Source organism: Diospyros lotus, chromosome 8, assembly GCF_014633365.1.
Source record: "Diospyros lotus cultivar Yz01 chromosome 8, ASM1463336v1, whole genome shotgun sequence".
NCBI lineage: Eukaryota > Viridiplantae > Streptophyta > Magnoliopsida > Ericales > Ebenaceae > Diospyros > Diospyros lotus.
In genome coordinates, this window is record NC_068345.1 from 7,947,435 (window position 1) to 7,962,002 (window position 14,568).

The 14,568-nt window shown below is 37.9% G+C and overlaps 2 protein-coding genes across 3 annotated transcripts in view; both read left to right on the forward strand.

The window, feature by feature from the left end:
* LOC127808332 (O-fucosyltransferase 10-like) overlaps positions 1-9,960 on the forward strand; it is a 47,987-nt gene extending 38,027 nt beyond the window's left edge. Inside the window, exons 9-10 of one of the 2 annotated variants that reach the window (XM_052346833.1) lie at positions 8,599-8,789; positions 9,146-9,959. In XM_052346833.1, the coding sequence (XP_052202793.1) occupies positions 8,599-8,789; positions 9,146-9,341 (387 nt within the window). In that variant the 3' untranslated portion in view covers positions 9,342-9,959. Of the gene's footprint in view, positions 1-8,598; positions 8,790-9,145 lie in introns of both variants that reach the window. The other variant, XM_052346834.1, reaches the window with a different exon arrangement.
* A 2,161-nt stretch (positions 9,961-12,121) lies between these two features.
* LOC127807163 (protein SRC2-like) lies at positions 12,122-13,013 on the forward strand. Its single transcript, XM_052344823.1, has one exon. It carries the CDS (start codon positions 12,315-12,317, stop codon positions 12,774-12,776), a length of 462 nt encoding a protein of 153 aa, XP_052200783.1. The 5' UTR covers positions 12,122-12,314; the 3' UTR covers positions 12,777-13,013.
* The last annotated feature ends 1,555 nt before the right edge of the window (positions 13,014-14,568 follow it).

The following is a 14,568-nucleotide window of genomic DNA, read 5'->3' on the forward strand; positions in this document are numbered from 1 at the left end:
GTGGCTGTGTGTGTGTTTTCAAATGTGGCCATGCTTTAAGGGATTTTTTTTAAAAAAAGGTCAACTTGTAAACTAATAGGAACATTATACTTTCATTTTCTCTGAATACAATTACACTTTTTTTTTTTAAACTCGTGTTAGCTCTGCATATATTTGATGTATTTATTCATGGGCCTACCTCAGTCCTTTTCTCGTCAGTCAACAGCCTTCTGGTAAGAAAAATAGGGTCATCCATATCTATATATTCTAAATGACTAGTGATTTTGTATTTTTAAGCTTAAATTTTATTACCCCCTCCCTCCCTGTGCATTTTGTGCATTCCCATGTGTTATTTCTTTTAATTGTTGCTAAACAAATACAGCTATTCATTTCAAGTTGATCAGGGTTCTGCCTTTTTGTTTGCAAAATGCTGCAAGGATGGCCACAGTTATATCCACTTGACCACCAAGCTATGTTATTGAGAGTATACATACAGTTTGCAAGATATGTGAAGAAAAAGATGATTTCTTTTCTTACAAATAGCCGTACATCATGGATACATATATATACAAGCAACGAATCTCATCTAATCCCTAACTGATTTGAATCTCCTACAAATCATCAATCAACCAAAAAGGAAATAAGGAAAACAGAGAAGATTGACTAACTGTACATTCCCTAAATAGAGAAGATTTGTGGCATTAATGCTGAAATATCCATAAATCTGCCCTCCCCCTCAAGTTGGGGTTACGATATTGTTCATCCCAAGCTTGAAACTTAGATCTTCAAAGCATTTTTGTGGCAAGGCTTTTGTTAGGATATCTGTAACCTGAGAACTTGTTGGTGTATAGACTATCTTGATGACATTCTCTTCAAGTTTCTCTTTGATGAAGTGACGATCAATTTCCATATGTTTAGTCCTGTTATGGTGCACAAGGTTCTTGGCAATACTAATGGTTGATTGATTGTCACAAAAGAGTTTCATAAGACCTTCGGTCTTGACTTCAAGTAGTCTTTTTATTCAAATCTTTTCACATATACGATGTGTCATGGCATGAAATTCTGCTTCTGTACTACTCTTGGAGACTTCTAATTGTCTCATGCTTCTTCAAGTGACAAGGTTTCCCCACACATAGGTGCAGTACCCGGATGTTGACATTCGATCTGTGATTGAACTAGCCTAGTCTGTATCACTATAGATTTCTACTTCTTAGTTGGAGCCTTTCTTGAAGAAAAGACCTTTACCGGGAGTTAGTTTCAACTATCTCAAGATTCTGTAAACTGCCTCCATATGTTTTTCCCTTAGATTGCTCATGAATTGGCTCACAACACTAACTAAAAACCCAATGTTTGGTTTGGTGTGAGAAAGATGTATAAGTCTACCAACTAACCTTTGATATCGACCCTTATCCACTGGAGCACCTCTCTCTTTTTTCGAGCTTGGTGGTGGCTTCAATTGGGTTCCTAGCAGGCTTACACCCTAGCATCCCACACTCCTCTAATAGATCCAAGACATATTTTCTCTAAGATACAGAGATTCCAGTGCTAGATCTAAGCCACTTCCATTTCTAGGAAATACCGAAGATTTCCTAAGTCTTTGATCTCAAACTCCGTGGCAAGCATTCTCTTTAGACCAACCATTTCTTCTGTGAAATCACTAATGAGAATGATATCATCAATGTATACAATTAAGATGGATGTTTTACCTTTAAGAGACCTCTTCACAAATAGTGTGTGGTTGATTTGACCTTGGGAGTAGCCGTGAAGCTTCACCACTCTTGTAAACCTCTCAAACCACGCTCTTGGTGACTGTTTGAGATCATATAGCAATCTTTCTAACTTGCACACTTGTTTGTTTGTAGTCTGTGTCTCAAAACTTGGTGGAATCTTCATATATACTTCTTCTTCTAACTCACCATTTAAGAATGCATTATTCACATCCAGGAGCGGAGCCAGGAATTTTAGGTAGGGTGGGCAAAAAAAAAAAAATAACACAAAAAAATTAAAATAATATAATAATAAAAAATATATTGAAAATTAAATTTAAATAAAAAAATCAACATAATTTCAAATATGTAATTGACAAATCTTATAATTTAAATATTTAATTAATTTAACATGTTTAATTATTAAGATAAAAGAGGAGAGTTAATTAGATGTGTTTAATTAATTGGGGAGGCAAGCGAGGGAGGGGAAAAATAGTTAGCCAAGAGGAAGAGATAGTTTGGGGGGGGGGGGGGGGGGAGAGTCTGTGAGAGAGAGTAAGTGGGGGAAGAGTTGAGAGGGAGAGAGTGTGAGAGAGAGTAAGTGGGGGAAATATTAAAAAATTTATGGGTAGCCTAGAAGGTAGCGCAAAGGGGGAAGGGGGGGGGGGGGGGGGGAGAGTCTGTGAGAGAGAGTAAGTGGGGGAAGAGTTGAGAGGGAGAGAGTGTAAGAGAGAGTAAGTGGGGGAAATATTAAAAAATTTATGGGTAGCCTAGAAGGTAGCGCAAAGGGGGAAGGGGGGAGTGAGAGAGAGTAAGTGGGGGAAGGGGGGAAATATTAAAAAATTATGGGTAGCTTAGAAGGTAGCACAAAGGGGGAATGTAGCATTACTCATTAAAAATTGAAGGGTGGGTAATTACAGAGTGGCTGGTGGCTTGGTGCTTAGAAAAAATTAAAAAAATAATAAATTATACATGTATACTGAGAATTTTTCAAATTGAAGGGTGGGCAATTGCCTACCCTTGGCTCTATGTAGCTCCGCCCCTGTTTACATCAAGTTGAAATAGTGGGCAGTCTAGGTTTGCTATTATGGACAGGAGAATCTGAATAGTATTGAGTTTAGCCACATGAGCAAAGGTCTTTTGGTAGTCAATACCATAAATATTATAAGACTGTATGAACCCTTTTGCAACAAGGCGAGCTTTATACCTATCAATACTCCTGTCTTCCTTATACTTAACTGTGAAAATTCATTTGCATCCAATCGGGTTTTTCCTTGAAGGCAGATTAGTGATCTCCCAAGTCTAATTATTCTCTAAGGCACACATCTCATCCAGAATTGTTGACTTCTATGAGGGGTATTTGAGTGTCTCTTGGATGTTGGTGGGGACTTGAATTGTATCCAAATTGCCAACAAATGTGCAGAAATTTGGTCAAAGAATCTTGTAAGAGATGTAATTATGAAGGGGATTATCATGACCCTAGGAGCAATAGAGGGGCATTATTGTAATAGGGTATAATAGTTTGTTAGAGATATTTTGTAATTTGTTAGGAGCACATGGATGCTATTAGAAATCAGTTAAACAGTTAGCTTTGCCTATAAAAAGGCCAATTGGAAGAGGATGGATATCATATGTATTGAAATGAAAATTCTATATTCCTAATTCTCTCTATCCCTCTTTTGTTTCTTCGCTAATTCTCCCTCCCTTTTCTGTCGATTTCTCTCCCTCCAATTCTAACATTCTGATTTCTTCCCCCAATTCCAATCACAACCCTAGGTAACCCTAGGAATGTGACAAATGGTATCAGAGCCAATCGTTCCTAGATTGAAAATTCAATCGTTCTCTGGAAGTTGTAAGTGAGTTGGTTATTTTTATTTTTTTTGTCGGTTATAATTCCCGTCGTCGATACATAGTGGAGTTGACGACCTCTATTAATCGCAATAGAGCCGACGGTCTAGGTAGCTGGACAGAGGTGGGTTGATCGACGAGCACACTGGAGGCAACGCGAATGGACGGTCGTTCATGAGAGGCGATAGTATGTCGAAGGTGACGCGAACCAACAGGCGTTCGTGATTGTAGCAGACGAAGAGTGTGGATGTCCTGAGGTGATCTCGAGTACATCGGAGGTTGATGCGGACGACCAGTAGGTTGTGACTGGAGTGGGTGACGCAGTTTGGTCGGGCGATTGGAGTGGGTGACCAGAGGTTGACGCGAACGGCTAGTTGGTTGCAATTGGTGCAAGAGTTCCAAGCAATCGCGGTTGTGCAGCGGGTTTTTGGCGATCGTGGTTTGGTCGGGCAAGGAAGTGGGTGATACGGCCGAGTCAATTGCAGTTGGTTTCTGGCGATTGTGCAGTGGGTTCCTCACGGTGGTGTAGTGGGTGTCGCGGCCATTGTCAAATTACGATCGGTGATTGGGTAGAACTAGGGGAAGGAGGAAGCTTTGATGCATCACTGGCTAGGTTGTCATTGGTAAGAGGTTTGCGACTAGTAGTGATCGTGATTGGAGCGAACAGACAGTGAAGCTGTCGATCGGTGCGTTGCAGGTGCTGTGACTGACTTGCCATAAGTTAAAGCGAATTCGAGGCCAGGCAATTGTGAACTGGAAGGCATAGCAAGTGAGTGATCCTCAGCCAATAATTTCGATAATTATTATTTGGAATTGAAGGGAGAAGCAGGGTTTGGTGATTTCCGATCACCTCACGGTTTGAATCGAAAGGAGTCACAGAGCGAGGTTATCCTCGTGGCTATAATAGACCAGTGATCAGAATTTCCGTCTAAACTTTCGGAGGCGAGTAGGCTAGCATTTCCGTTGGTGATTCTAGCAAGTATTAGGTATTCTTGTAGCAAGTGAGACAAGATATTCGGTAGCCCTAGGTGACTCTTGAAGGTTGATTAAAGTTGTTGTAACGTGCAATTTATTCCGGTCTTGAAATAGAATCGACTCCGTAGTAGAACAATGCCTACAATTTGTCACTTCTTGGATCAATTTAGAGGTGACTGTTGTGAAGCAGATACAAAAAGGAAGTGTTGGATTAAGGATGTACAAAGCTCTTGTTTATTGGCCTTCGGCTTGTACTACTCATGAGGTCTGCCACGGGGAGCAGTGCATGCACGAGACCATTGGAGTCTCAATTGCAGCCGAAGGATGCTGCATTTTCAATGGGATGTCCTGCTCGTGAAGCCTTGGGAAACAGTGCACACATGAGACAGTCGGAGCCTCAATGGAAGCAGAAGAAGGCTGCATTTTCAGTTGGAAACAACAGGAATCATGAGCAGTTTAGCCAGAAAAATCAGGCATGGGAAAAGTTGGATAATGAGTCCAGTCGAGTTGACAAGGAAACAAGCAGTTGGATACATGGAGCGTGCAAGGAATTCGACCGTATGTTGCATGAGCAGTTGTAGGAGTTTGCGATGATATTGATTAAGAAGTATCACTACACCTTTCTCGCCGAATTTTTCAATGATTATTGTGGAAGTCTTAACAAAGAGGACTTCCTTAAAATGGAGCAGCCGAAAAAGGGGTACCCTGATTTAGGCAGCGGAATTGACAACGAAGGTGGCTATAACGACAATGCTAGCAGCAATAGCAACAATTACGGAGGTTTGGTCCAGAGTGAGTGGGCAAAAGGAGAATTAAAGGAACACACCAATTCCTTTGGAAAAGAAGTTCTCGATGGTGATGTTTTTGGGGTTCTGCAACAAGATAAGTCCAACTTTAAGGAAGAAGGAGAAGAGAAAGAAGAGGAGGTGGAAGAAGAGATTGAGGAAGAGGAATTGGAGGACGATATTCAATTAGTTGACAGTCTTTCAAGCACTCCCACTGGTGCTGAGACTCTTGATGCTATTGATTTACGAAAGCAATAGAGGAAGGAGCCTGAATTACCTCTTTACCAAGTACTTGAGGAGAAGGACGAATGGATTACACCAGGCACCTTGCTTGGAACATCCCATACGGATGTTATTGGCTCAGGCACACAAGGTAGGACAACAGCTGCCAAAAGCGTTGATTTGCTTAAAGAGAAGTTTGAATTTCTTCCTATAATTGGAAATAATATGGTTGCAGGACTGATAACTCAATTGAAACCATTTTCAATGGCAATAAGGAAGAAGTGGATGGCTGGATTTGGTGTTGTAGCAAGTCTGAGTACTGTTATTGTTGAGGAAAAAGAAAAGAGAAAGCAAAAGAAGAGGGAAATACAAGATAAGAACAAGAAAAGGCGAAGAAAAAATCAGTTGGTGAAGACAGGCATTGGATGAAGAAACAACAGGTCAGTTGTAATAAGTTTCTTAGGGACAAGAAACCTTTCAAGGTGGGGAAATTGTCATAACCCTAGGAACAATAGAGGGGCATTATTGTAATAGAATATAATAGTTTGTTATGGATATTTTGCAATTTGTTAGGAGCACATAGTGTTGTTAGAAATCAATTAGCTTTGCCTATAAAAATGCCAATTGGAAGAGGATGGATATCATATGTATTGAAATGAAAATTCTATATTCCTAATTCTTTCTATCCCTTTCTCGTTTCTTCTCTAATTCTCCATTCCTTTTTTGCTGATTTCTCCCCCTCCTTCAATTCTAACATACTAATTTCTTCCCCCAATTCCAATCACAACCCTAGGAATGTGAAAGGGATATTGTGTGCATGATCTCACTCCCTTCCTTAATGCAATTGGCCAATTCAAACCATTCTTAGGTGCCTCACTAGGAATATTTTTAGAAAATGTGTTGCCCATTGAATCTGAATTGGGCTCACGGTTAGGTTTGGTCAGATATTGTTGTTCTCCCTGATTTTGAGCATTTGTTCTCCTGGAGTAGACACGAAACTTTGTATTTGTTGGTAAGTCTTATGTGGCAGGGTTAGATTCAGGAACATTTGACTCAAATTGAGAGGGAAGCTAGACAATCGTGGGAGGTTTAGTGACACCAGAAATAGGAGACAAGGATGTAAGAGGTGTATGAGTAGAGAAAGTCTTAACATCCCAAGATTGACATTCCTTTGTTGACCCACTCTCACTCTGAATGGTAGGATTGGGATAAAAGGGTTGATTCTCAAATAAAGTAACATCCATAGAATTGTAGTACCGTCTAGTGGAAGGTGAGAAACATTTATACCCTTATTGATTTGGTGAGTATCCTAGAAAAATACACTTGAGGGTCCGAGGGTCTAACTTTCCATGATTATGAGGGTGAATGTGGATGAAAATGGAACAACCAAAGACTTTAAGTGGAATGGTGGACACAAACCGAGAATGTGGGTATACAGTGAGGAGTGCTTGGAGTGGAGTTTGGAATTTAAGGACTCAAGAAGGCATCTGAATAATCAGGTAGGTGGTTGTGAGAATGACATCCCTCCAAAAATGTTTTGAAACATTGGTCAATAGCATGAGAGATCACGCAACTTCAAGGAGGTGTATTTTTCCGTTCAGCAATACCATTTTATTGAGGAGTGTCGACACAAGAGGTTTGATGGATGATTCTTTGGTTCAAAAAATAATCACCCAAGACAGAGTTTAAGTATTCTTTTGCATTGTCTGTCCTTGGAATTTGAATTTTCGTATGAAACTGAGTCTGAATCATGATGTTGGAAGTTTTTGAAGACTTGATTAACCTCAGATTTTTCTTTTAAAAGGAATACCCATATTAATCTAGTGTTGTCATGAATGAAGGACACAAACTATTGATACCCCAAAATATGTTTTGTGCGAGAGGGACCCCATACATCAATGTGAGTCATAGCAAATGGATGAGACGGTTTGCATTGCATAACTGCTTTGCAAATGAACTACGAGTATGCTTTGAGTGATAATGAGGTCTCCTTGCTGCTGATCATGAAAAACATACTCAATTTCGAACAACTCGAATGTGTTCTCCATGTGCGAGTATGCCTCCCTTGCAGCTTTCCAAATCTCTGCAGCTATTTCGTAAAGGAGAAAATTTTCTCCAATCTCATTTGTCATGGAATTGAGGAGCCATGATATCACCAGGTTGTTTTCTTTTCCCTCTTCCACAACCAATACGTCAGATCTTCCTTCTTTGGCTGCACGGCTTCACCGGTGAGATAATCATCTCTCCCTTTCCCGGAATTAAAGATCAGGACTGGCTGGGACCATTGAAGGTTGTTTTGGCCATTCAGTTTATGGCTGGTGATGGTGAACGATGTGCTGTTGCACGGCTCCCGTGTGACTCAGGATGATTTCCGATGATGAGGAACCCTTCTCGACGGCTATTTTACTGCCAGATGATAGGCTTTCAGAGGTGGCTTGAAGACTGGCTATAGCGGAGGAGGCTGCAGCGATGTAGGGCAGGGGCTAGAATGAACAGGAACAATGATGGTGGACGACACTGGAGATGAGCAATGGACTGGGGAACAGTCCGTGACTGACTAGTTTCTTTATCTTGGTCAGAGACTGAAGGGATGCCGACGATAAAGGCCAAAAAAGACAAAGGAACAAGAACCCTAAACCCGCATTGATACCATGAAGAAAAAGATTATTTCTTTTCTTACAAATAGCTGGACATCGTGGATGCATATATATTCAAGCAAGGAATCTCATCTAATCCCTAACTAATTTGAATCTCCTACAAATCATCAATCAATCTCCAACAAATCATCAATCAACAAAAAAGGAAATAAGGAAAACAGAGAAGATTGCCTAACTGTACATTCCCTAACTAAACATTGCCTAAATAGAGAAGATTTGTGGCATTAATGCTGAAATATCCATAAATGTACAATATGTTTGATAGATTTGCTAGAAATTCTTTTTTTTTTTTTCTTGTTAAAAATTCAACTTGCCTAAAATTTCATCTTGATCTAGTGAAATTATCCTGTTTCTGCTAGAAATTAAAGTAGATGAGGTTCTAATAACTGCGATAAGTAAATATTTCATTTCTCTTATGTTTAATAGGGATATTCTTCAAGGTTAGCTGCTCTGGACTATATGGTATGCTTGTATAGTGAGGTGTTTGTCACAACTCAAGGTGGAAATTTCCCGCACTTTCTAATGGGTCATCGAAGAATCATGTACAATGGGCATGCTAAAACCATCAAGCCTGATAAAAGCCAGCTTGCTTTTTTATTACAGGACACCAACACAAGGTAATCATCCAAATACCTTAAGCAAGGACCTTACTATAGAACATAATGTAGTATTGATGCATTTGCGAAATTACTGGATGAAAGAACAAATGCTTTTCAGTGCTTGGGGATTCTGTTTGTCTATGATCAGGTACATACATTTCAAACACCCGTAGACGTGGATCAATTTTGAGTTACAATTATTGAAGAATTACATAAACTGTCTATAAGCTGACTACAGACTACAGACTACAGTTGTATATTCATGTATCATTGGTAGCATGCTTGACCAATACTTTTACAATTGAGTTCTAGCATTTTGAAAAATCCAAGGTGTATGGTCACTGAAATGAAACTGTTCTTTTGATGGTCCACAGTTGGAAGACTTTCAAGGATCAAATGGAAGCGATGCTAGCTGAAAGTGATCGCAAGGGGATAATGGTACCTAGAGTTAGAAGAAGCAACAGAAAAGCATCTATTTTCACATACCCTCTGCCTGAATGCAGGTGTCTGTGGGAATCAAAAAACTCAACACTTGAATCGGCCCAATCTTTCCACCTGCCCAAAAGCTGACCCCGTCTAGTTATACAGAACAAAAACTTATCAAACTACTATGCTTGTTGACACAGTTATGTACATCCCAGTACATTTTCCCAGAGCTCAAGTTGCCTTGGCTTCTTCATGTGCCGTTGCCACCAACTACGCAATACGTTGACATAGCGACACATTAGTGGCAAAGGCAATGGGGGGTTTTGAAGTTTGATCACCAGCAGAGAGTTGCCTCTGCAGAATTCTTCTCATCACTGCAGTCCGAAGAACCTTATCTCTGCTTCCGGTGCCATTGACTGATGCCTTAAGAGGCACTTAAATCCTTTTGAGCTGAGGACATTACTTTTGAGTCTGTATCTGAGAGCTTGGAGTAGTCGGAATTGGACATTTAGACATTGGGTTGATTTAGCTAAACCGCCAACAATCTCAAGATTATGGACGATTCATTTTTTATTTTTTGAAGTTCCTTGTCTGGGAAATTTTTGAGCGTGAAAAATTAGAATTTCAGCTGTGTTTTCAATTGCTGATTGTGTAAGCTGATGGTAATGTTTTTGGATTGCCAAGAACTTCAGTTATCTGTGTGAAGTTTTATCGAAAGAATACTTCCGTGCAGCCGAGTTGCCATTCCTTCTGTTTCTGATTAATATTGAAAATCTAGAATTTGAAACTTTGACAAAGTTTTTTCCTTTATCCCTCACTATACTGTATTTTGTAGGTGAATTGAACAAATTTATCATGCACCTAATAAGCATAAGCATGCAAATATTTATGTCAGATTGTCTGCAATATCAAGAAGATTAGAATCATTGACCTTGAAATTGAAATAGAGGAGATTAATATAATTCCTTATTATTGCTTCAATTCACCTATTTTTCTAGATTCAACTTAAGGAGTTTTTGGTGGGTCAGGTCAAACACAAGTACAGTTTCTAGTATCATGGCCCCCTTTTTTTTTTGGGTTCTTTAGGGAAGAGGTGACTTACCCTTATTTTACCAAGTCTTCAAAAGTGGAATGGAATTTTGAATAGCGGATAGTCTGTTCAAAAAAATTGGTACACCGTAGAAATCGACCAAATTAAATTAAACCAAATCGAACCGAATTGGTTGATTTTTTTTTTTTTGCGGTCCAAAATGGTTTGGTGGTTATACAAACCGCACGATTTGCAGTTTGTATGGTTGGCGGTTTGGTTTAAAACCAAACCACCCAAAAAAATATATAAAAAAATATAAAAAATATATTATTATAAAAATCACCCCTACAACCCTTATTATTATAAAAATTTTATAATAATATATAACAAGTTTATAATAATATATAACTATTATAATTGTCAACAGATTATAATAGTTTATAATAATATATAATTATTTTTTTTAATATTTTTATACTATATTATATGTTAATAATTATTTTTAAATCACGGTAAATCGTACCAAATCAGACCGCAAATGCGGTCTGGTTTGGTGTGGTTTGGCCGCACCAAAATCAGATCGTGGTCTGGTTTGATCAAAAAATCACACTAGCGATTTAGCTTGCTGAAAATGATTCAGACCGACTAAATCGTACCATGAACACTCCTGATAGCGGATGGAATTGTGAAATTAAAAAGGTTTGAGTGAACAATTAGGAGAGACCTTCACCGCCACTTCTTCTTTCTTGGTAGTTGTTATGACCACATCACATCTTAATCACACGTAAAATCAAATAGACAAGGTGGTTCAGTCTTTTCTATAATTAAAAATAAGATAATCTACTAAATCATTAATAATCCATTAAATAAGATAATCTACTAAATTGTGGGTTTTCTGGAATTGGTTTTCTTAATATTCTTGTTTGGGTTTAGTTTTTTGAAAAGTCAATTGCCACCGTATTAGACGTAAAGAGTCATTCACGACATGTTGAATAATTTACAATATTAAATGGAAGAAAGAAATTTTGCTTTAAATTTTAAATAAAATTAATTAATTATTCTCAAATTTTAAAGACAATCACTTATAAATACGAATAATTATGTGTATACAACTAGTTCTCAATATATATATATATATATATATACCTACTTATATTGGACATGACTTTAATTAGGTTGTGTTTTGATGAAGTCATTTCCCAATCCTTTGTTATTTGAACTCTGGAATTTTTACTCATCATTCATCTTTGAGGCTTGAAATTTTAAATCGTATGTTTGGATGCAATTTTATAGAACGGATTTGGATTTGAATTAAAAAAAAATTTAAATGACACCACAAGGGGTCATTTTGGATTCAAGATATTTAATTTCGCATCAATAAAATTAATTTATAAAAAATAATTATATATATATTTATGTTTGTTAAAATATTTATATAGGTATATAAATCGAGAATGTTATATTATTCGAGAAAAGTAAACGTTAAAAGGGAAAGCATAGCTCCCCCCAACCCCTCCTTCCCCTTGTATATCTGCACTGGAGAAACTAGATTGGAAAACAAATTTAAGTATACGTGTAGGAATAATCTTTTAACATAGCAACAAGCCTTTGACCTGTAATAAATAGGTAAGCACGGGTTAATAAAATCACAGCAATCAATTGGCATTTCCTTAGGGAAAAAACAAAGAAAGAAAAAAGAAAGGTCTATGGGTTTGGTACTGTACGTAGTACGTGTCACTGCTAAACAAGTGGCATTGATGAGTTTCCAAGCAGCAAAGCTAAGATGAACTCGGAAATCAGGCCAAGGCTGGGAAGCTTCCAAATAATTCCTATGGTCATACTTTTTCATCCGTTGGTTGCACTTAAATTACGTCTTGTCTTCTTCATCGTCATCATCCCTGACCAGGGGCGGAGCCAGTGCGGGCCCAGTGACGGTCTTGGCCCGCCATTAATTTTGGCCTGCACTCAGGTCCGGTATAAAATTTGGAAACCCTCCCTCAGTCCCCTCTCGCTCAAGCGCCCCCTCCCTGCCTGCCCTTCTCCCTCTCTCGCTGCCGGCTGCGGGCTCTGCCCCTCTGCATCCCTCCATGGAGTGCAGGAAGTTCGAGCTGACCTTGATCTCTGCAAATGATCTGGAAGAAGTGAGAAAACTGTTCAAGATGAAGGTTTACGCTAGGGTTTCCATTGGGGGCAACCAGGAGACGGAGAAGAGAACCCCAGCGGACAGGCATGGCGAGGCGAATCCAGCATGGAACTTGACCATGAAATTTACGGTCCCGGAGTCTTGTCTACAACACTATGGTGCCATGCTTCTTATCAAGCTCTACTGCAAGCGGAAGCTCGGCGACCGGTACATTGGCGAGGTCTACGTGCCGATGAAGGAGCTCTTTGACCAGGCCTACGCACGCGGCGGCAGCAGGGTCGTGGACTACCCGGTGAGGAGGGGATCGCTCAACTCCCAGGGGCTGCTCAGGTTTGCTTATAGGTTTGGACAGTGTGTGGATGTGGAAAAGCTTGTCTTGGCTGAGGGTTTTGCGTACTGGCAGTAGGTGTGTTGATTAATGGCGGCTATATGCAACCGTAAGGCTGTGTAAATGCTAGGCTTCTTCTTCTTCTTCTTGGGTTGTGGACTGGAAATTATGTACTTAATTAGAATAGAATAAATCATAACTGAGGGATGAATCTATTATTGATCATAGTAAGGTTTAATTTCGACTAATAGTTGTGTTTGAAATATGAAAAGGTTTGTGATATATGATTATTATAATTATTATTGTTGATTTTAATTACATAAATGTCGATTCAGTTATCTTTATTGTTGATTTGATGTGTATATTAAAATTTGAAATATTCGCACTTGTATATATTTAGTCACACCATGTTCTTTAAAGAAAGAAAGAAATGATCTTGTCGGTGCTGCATAATTCGGTATATCCTCATACATCTCACCAAGTCATTTACTTTATTATATAATAATTTGTTTTGGGTTTGGTTCCGATTCAGTCTTTTCATGCACTTGCGACGTGCCAAGAGTTCACTTTCTCTCATTTTCACAAATTATTTTGTGCCCTTATATATTGTGTTAATAAAAAATATTTTATTAATTCAATATAATTCAATCCTTTCAATTTTAACAATTTAATCCTAATTGATTTAATTAGGTGTAATTTTATCCGCTATGTAATATGTGGAACCCATATATAAAATAAGCAAATATATATATATATATATATCTTCGTCGCCACCATCATTGACCATTGTCAACCTTTCGCAATTGTTATCTACAACATCAATTGTAGTTGCCAATGACTACCTGTTCGTCTTCTAGAACTGTGATAGTTGTCTTCAAGAGAGAGAGAGAAAAGATGAATAAGAGAAGACGACCATCACGATCGCCTGTTCATTTTCTCCGATTGCAATGATCGTCTTCAAGAGAGAAAGAAGATGAATAGGAAGATGACTATTCAAGACAACCAACACGACCGGAGAAGATGAATAGGCAATCATAATGGTCAAAAATTGCAACTAATGTAGTCGATGGTGATAGTGAGGGGCTGACAGCGGTCAACGACAACAACAATGACAAAGATATATATATATATATATAGTTATGTATAGATGTGGATCTCACGTATATTGTTAATTTATTACACCTGTCATGTCACTTAAGACACATATCACCTAAATCGATTTTATATATGGTAGATAAAATTACATCCAATTGAGATCTAATTATCAAAATTAAAATGATTGGATTAGATTGTAAATTCATGCGTGAAAATGTTTGGATTTTTTTGGTTATTAGGCCAAAAATTTAATATTTTAAATTATTCAAATATTATCATGTTTAAATAATAAGTTTAAATTTATAAATATATTTAAAAGATTTTATATTATTATTGTTTGGAGAAAAAAAATAAGATTATTAAATAATATAAAAGTAAATACCCTATCTAATTGTTGTGGTGATATAATGAATCACTAGGTAATGACAATAATAATTAAATAAAATAGAATAAAAGCAAACAACCACGCATAAAAATAAAGAATTTAACGTGAAAATCTTTAATGTGAGGGAAAAATTATGGGATAAGCTTTGACTAAAGTCAACGGTTACAAGAAGTTACGTATAAAATGCCCTCACAATAATTAAATAGCTTTTCCTGATAACCCTATACTCCCATAGTGGATATAAAAAAATACAAGGTAAATTAAAACAATCTCACTTAATTAATCAAAAGATAAATAATATCACAGAAACTTGATAATCTACATTCAGATTGCTGGGTTTGAACCCAAATATGTCATATTTAGGCTCAAGTTCTACAAACCCAAATTTTA

Excerpts from the sequence above, each read along its gene's own strand:
- LOC127807163 (XM_052344823.1), top strand. The coding sequence starts at position 12,315 with ATGGAGTGCAGGAAGTTCGAGCTGACCTTGATCTCTGCAAATGATCTG.